General features: G+C 28.5%; 1 protein-coding gene across 1 annotated transcript; it reads left to right on the forward strand.

Moving 5' to 3' along the window:
- Positions 1 to 543: 543 nt before the first annotated feature.
- On the forward strand, positions 544 to 2387 carry LOC107477142 (zinc finger protein WIP5-like). The gene is made up of 2 exons (XM_016097106.3): positions 544 to 1020; positions 1932 to 2387. The coding sequence occupies exons 1-2, from the start codon at positions 556 to 558 to the stop codon at positions 2382 to 2384; spliced, it is 918 nt and encodes a 305-aa protein (XP_015952592.2). The 5' UTR covers positions 544 to 555; the 3' UTR covers positions 2385 to 2387.
- The last annotated feature ends 4566 nt before the right edge of the window (positions 2388 to 6953 follow it).

A 6953-nucleotide genomic window follows, 5' to 3' on the forward strand; every position in this document is an offset into this window, starting at 1 on the left:
ATCGAAATATAGAGATTTGTTACCAGAAAATAAATAATAAAAGAGCATAATTATTATGTAAATAAATGTAAAGAAGTAACTTTTAATTGATGAACAATAATTGATAATTTTTTATTTATTATTAAAAATTTATAGTTTAATTCTATAAGTCAATATATTTAAAATTTATAATTTTCTAGTTTAATTCTTTGTGGGTGAAGTGCCTTTGTCCCTATTTTCCCTAAATAAATATAAATAATTATTGATTAAATATTATTTAAAATAATAATATTTATTAATTATGTAATATTATTGGTGTTGATAGTGTAGAATAGTGGTATAATAAGGGGTGAAAACTCAGGTGTAGTCGACTTCACGTGAAGTTGATAACTGAGAGCCATTAGATAATTTGATTTATATGACTAAAATTTTATCTAACGACTCTCAATTAACAACTTCACGTAAAGTCGACTGCACCTCACTAATAAGGTTACTACCACTATTTGTAGGTGATCATGGATGACCGTGATAGTCATATATATCCTCCTTTTATTTCTACTCTCTATCTCTATCTCAATGGTCATGGCAGATTCAACCTACAGCAACTCCAATAATGAGTATAATACTAACAACCTCCTTCTCTTGGATCTCAATTATTCTCCTTCTCCTTCTCCATCTTCTTCTCCTTCTACCACCAATTCCTTCAATTACTTTCATCCTCCACCAATCACAACAACACATCAACATCAACAACAACTAGATCTTCAATCTTCATTTTCTGCCATGGAAGTTCAAAACAACAATAACAATAAGGTGCCTCTACACTTAGGGCTTCAAAGCACGGTAGTAGTACAAGATTCTTCAGTATTAGAAGAAGATGAAGAAGAAGAAAAAATCACTGTTGCTTCTGAATATGTTATGTCAAATGGAATTAACAGAGGACAGTATTGGATCCCAACACCTACTCAGATCCTCATCGGTCCTACACAGTTCGCATGCCCCCTTTGCTTCAAAACCTTCAACAGATACAATAACATGCAGGTACTCACTAATTACTTCAATTAATTTCTCTAAGGAACTGTACTTATAATTAGGGTTTCTACTTTACCTAATTTTTAGACTGCCTTTTTTCACTTTTATCTGGACCGACCTCTAATTAAACTACTGTTCTACCACACTCCTTTTGCTGTTGAGGTTACAAATATGTATATATTAATTAAACCCAGCAACATGAATTAATTAATTAAGTTTCACAAAAATGAATACAAGTAGCTGTAATATTCTCTTTCTGGGCTTCCAAACCTTTTCTTTAGTAGCAAATGACCCATGTTGTACCTAATTAGCTTCTTTAATCCTAAACATGGCCCTGTGTTGATGAAGGAGGCGCGTCCTGCTATAAATAATAATGTTATAGTAATAATTAATAAAATAATTATTCAAAATCTTAACAGTTAAACTTAATTAACCTACATCATACAACAAAGAGACCTAATATTGGATGATATAAATAGTACTAAAAATTCAGTCCTCTATGCGTGTGGTTCCTTCCATGCTTCCCTTTTCAGCTAATTATTACATCCAAGTCATTATTACCATTTACCATTGCACCCATTCATTGGTAACTTATTTGCATACTGCTATATATATCATACTAGGGCTTGTGGTAAGTTAAAATAAATTAAAATAACTAATTTTTCATATCAAAAGTGTTTATCCTATAACATTTTCCATTAAATTTTAATTTTCATACAATATTAGTGTAATTATATAGTATCACATCAACAAAAATAATTAATTTTTAAATTTATTATTTAATAAAAAATTATCTAAATATATTAATCTAATTAAATGATGATATAAAATTTGTTAAAGTACATCAAAATTAAACTCATTTTGGTTATGCATATATATTGGTAGCTAATGCATGAAAGGAAAACAATTTGTGTGTATAGATGCATATGTGGGGGCATGGATCTCAATATAGAAAGGGTCCAGAATCTCTAAGGGGAACACAACCAACAGCAATGTTGAAACTGCCATGTTATTGCTGTGCAGCAGGATGCAAGAACAACATAGACCACCCTAGAGCAAAACCACTCAAAGATTTCAGAACCCTTCAAACTCATTACAAGAGAAAGCATGGACTTAAACCCTTCACTTGTAGGAAGTGTTCCAAGGCATTTGCTGTGAGAGGTGATTGGAGGACTCATGAGAAGAATTGTGGGAAGCGATGGTATTGCTCTTGTGGCTCTGATTTTAAGCACAAGAGATCCCTTAAGGATCATATCAAGGCATTTGGAAATGGACACAAATCTTATGCAATTAATGACCATCTTTGTGTTGATCAAGATGATAATAATGGAGCTGCATCTGAAGTTGAAGAAAATGATTCATTCCACTCCTAGTATAATTTACATCATGCATGCTATGCTTTCTCATATATATATTTTAATTTCTAGCTTAATTACCACTCTGTTATTATTATTAGCTAGCTTAATTCCTTATGTATGTTTCCTGTTATTGCATATGTATGTAGACCAAGTAATTTTTTAACTTTCTAGATTCAATGTGTGATCAGGATTTTAGTTTCAGTGGTCATATCACGCCTAAGGAATTAAATCGTTTTTCTAAAAAAGGCAGGAAAAGATTTCTAAAATCGTTTTTAACTTGCTTTATTTAGTATTCGTTAATTGTTGTGACACTTAATGAATATTAAATAAGACAAATTCTGACTGGTTTTTTTTGTCTCTCTAACATTACTCTTAAATAAATAACACTCACTCTTTCAAAATAAGTGTGGCTTTCACTTTTTTTTAGTTCATTAAAAAATCAATGTATTTAGACAATTTCCATACATTAATTTTTCAATAAATTCAAAAGTAAAAATAATACTTATTTAAACACGAAGTGAGTAATATTATAGACATTTTCATTGAAAATATGTCTTCAAATTTTAATATTAATTTTTATAAAGTAGTATAAATTAGCCGATTTATTAGAACTTTTAAATTTGTTTTTTAAAAATAATCAAATGAAATAATACAAAATAAAAGTATGTCATATTCAACTTAATATCTTAGAGTATTATGAATTTTTCATCTTATAAATTTTTCGCATTTTGTTTTATCCGGTATGGGACAAATCCCTCTCCATTTGCTATTTAACATGATTTCCATTGCATAACTTTTTTTATCATAATAAAAGTTAATTTATTCAAAATAAATTGGTAACTAATTTATATATAATTATGCAACAAGAGTCGTTTACAACAATTATGTATAGTCTTTATGGTGAACAACCATGTTATAAATACAACATTGTTAATAAAATCAGCTACTAAAATTAGTCATTAAAACAGAATACACATTAAAATATAAATATATATGTAATTTAATTCATTTTTAATATATTTTTTATTTTAATATTTATTTTTTAATAATAATTAAAATTCTAACTATTTAATTTTATTATCTTATTGTTAGTTGAAAAGAATTAATTCTTAATAAAGTCACTATTTAAGAAAGAAATAAAACAAAACTAATAATCACGTACTAGCATATCATATAATAGAACCAGCCATGATCAGCTTTATGAGTCGTATGATGCTGCTATATATTTTCAACTACTTTTGATGGACCATCAGCATGAAGGACCGTCAAATAATACTATGTTATAATGATTTCTGTGAAAAATGATTAGGATCTGAAGAGAACATCTTTAATTTTCATGTACTGCTATTACTATTCTTAAAGGGAAAAAACATATATGAAAATTAATACATACAAGATGAAAATTTACACCTAATTTTTTTATGTAAAATTAATAGGTAAAAATTATTAAATTATAATTTAATCAAAATCTACAAAATTATTTAATAATTTTTAATTATCAATTTCAATTGAAAATAAACAACGGTCTATAAGCCTCCCCGTTAATACAATCACCACATTCAAAACGTAAGGCACCAATTTCTGATCCTAACACTGTACGCTTTAATTTTAACATTTAGAAATAATTTTGTACTTATTTTTTTACCCTAAGGTGATTTGTTTTTCTTTATTATTTATAGCTGGCGTTTGATATAGAACAAAGACACGAATATTGAATGTGTTTTGCTTATGTCTTCATTGTTTTTTGGGAGGACAAAAACTATAAAAAGAAAAGAAAAAGAAAAAAGTTTTGAGATAGATTATTTTATATATAAATTTAATTTCAATATATTTCATCATTTCATAAAATTATCATTCAATTAGATGTATGTATTTAATTGATATTTTAAATAATAGACTTAAAAATTAATTTTTTATTAATGTAATAATAATATACGATTAATTATTTTTATTCAGACAAATAATATATAAAAATTAAATTCTTTATATATATATATATATTGCCCATAATTGTAAATACATTCTTTTGTATATTTATTATTTACATTCTATCTCAAGAAAATGAACTAAGTGTATGTAGAAGGGAGAAATATAATTGTTGAAGATTGAATGTTGGTGTAGGGCAGGTGAAGTAAATTTGAGAGAGAGAAAGAGATGCAGCAGGTTGAAATGTCATTTCAATTTTAAAAGTGGGTGATAAATACATAGATAGCAGAGTTTGAATTGCATATATAGATATAGAAATAATGTCATCCAACAAATTCGGGACTCCACGTTCCTTGTTGTCCCCCTTGTTTGGATGATGTTGAAAACATGGTAAAAATAATAATCATGGAAATTTAAGAAATCAAAGAGAAGGGGATGGATGGATTGCATTGCTTGTAGTTGTTGGTAATCCATTCAGAACAGTGTAACGTCAATCAGTCACAACCGCAAACCCTGTCAACTTAACAAAACAAAGATGTGATACAACATAACATAACTTTATTTTCTTTTCCATACATATATCAATATCACTCCACATGCAACACACATGTATCCACCTACAGTCTTCGTCCGCATGCACTCAACCCTAAGGGAAAGGGATTTTTAATTTCATACTTCATCTTTTAAAATTTTTAATTTTCTTTCAATATTAGTAACTTCTTTGAAAAGATAGTAAAAATAATAGAGAAAGATATCTCTATTGTTTGTTTTTGCATTCTTATATTCTTTAGTCTAGAAGGATTAATTATTGAACCACAACATTTTATAATTTCATGAACGAAATGATGATGAAAACAGAAAACTCTCGAAGTTAGAAGAGTATGACTCACACTCATCGCATGCATGATATGTCGGTTTCAGACATGGTTTGTTAATAAATTTGACTTCCATATTTTTGTTCTTGAGTTGTACTTGTAACATTTATCTGTTATATATAGGTTTAATTATTTTGTATGTTTTTATAGTTTCACTAAATTTTTAATTAGGTATTTATACTCTTTTTTTTTATTGGGTTTCTAGACATTAATTTTTTTATTAATTTAGTCCCTATTGTGACAAAATTGTTTGAGATAATAAAATATTCTGTTAAAAAATCGAATATTATTTTAATTTAGTTAAGAAAGCAAACTGAACCCACCTCAAAATTTTCAAAATTCCCAAACTACCCTTGACATTTTGTAGAATCCTAGCTAGCGCTTGTTCTATGAAATCAGTAGCGTTTCTATGAAATCAGTAGCGTCATCCTTGGCAGCGTGAGCATCCTTCATCGTCCGATGTCCTTGGTCTATGTTGCACTGCTCTGCGCTATTCGTGGCAACTCCATAACACAGACGTCACTATCAAAGTATTGGTTACCTCCACAACTCTAGGAAAAGCTCTTCAATTTCTCTTAAACTGAATTCATTGAGCTGAAGAATTCAAGAAGGAAAGAAGAACGAAATTGAAAATGGGTAATCAGAAGCAGATTCTCAAAGATCCCCAATTCACACCCTTTCTCACTTCACGTTCCAACATCGACCTCAAGGTGCAAAATTTTCTTAATTAGCCTTTTCAATTTTGCGTCTTATCTCAATTTAGGGTTTTAAACCGCAATGTGCCTAATTCCCCTTCATGTATTCTATTTTCTAGATAAATAGTAAAATTTGAGTGTGAACAAACTGAGTCAAGAATTTAGGATTTTTAATTTTTGTTTTTTTGTAGTAATTCATGATAAGTGACAAAATTTGAGCATTAGCAATGACACTCAAGAATCCAAAGAAAAATCTAGGATTCCTAGAATAAGGCTGCACCCCCTGCTACTACCCAGTTGTTGCCGTCAATGTCATTATTGTTTCTGGAGAAGATGCTACCCCATCATGTCTATGATTCATCAACCTATCCTTCTATTGCTATGGGTGATTCCTCTCAAAATGACAGAGATGCTAAGCATTTTTTGCCGTATGCGAATTGATGTCGCTAATTTTATATGGATTATTGCAATTAAATTATGTAGATTAAGATTGTAATTCTGGTTAAAACTGTTGTATGCCTCAACAAAATAAGAAAGGTATTTTGTTACTTTTGAATTGCTATGAGACTTGGTTGTTTTTGTTTATCTTTTTCTCCGGTACAATGCAATGATTTTAGAAGCACGACCAATTCTGAAAGATACTAAATCTGACCTAAATGTCATTGTTAACTTTATTGAGGTCAGATTATGAACTTATAGAAAGTGAAGATAGTAGTGAAAAAAGTGATGCTAATTCTCAGAATATAAAATTAGTTTACTTGTCAACTTACCATTGTATTTCCAAGATATTTCTATAGATTTTTTTCATCAATTATAAACTTGAAGGACTATAAGATATATAAAAAAAATTTCTTTTATAAAAGATTGTTATAAAATAGCATAATATATCATGAGACATAGTGTTAATTCAAGAATTTGCAGAAAAAAATTTGGACTGTTTGTGTCTTGTCTTTTGTTGATACTTGGGAAAATATGTATTACTTATTGTAGTCTAAATATAGAAAAAAAATTCATACCTTCAATATACTTACTTTTGAATTTTTGTCGGTCAAATTAGTTTTTTTGTTTAAAGAACTATATAGAAATAA

The sequence above is a fragment of the Arachis duranensis genome, chromosome 3, assembly GCF_000817695.3.
Source record: "Arachis duranensis cultivar V14167 chromosome 3, aradu.V14167.gnm2.J7QH, whole genome shotgun sequence".
NCBI lineage: Eukaryota > Viridiplantae > Streptophyta > Magnoliopsida > Fabales > Fabaceae > Arachis > Arachis duranensis.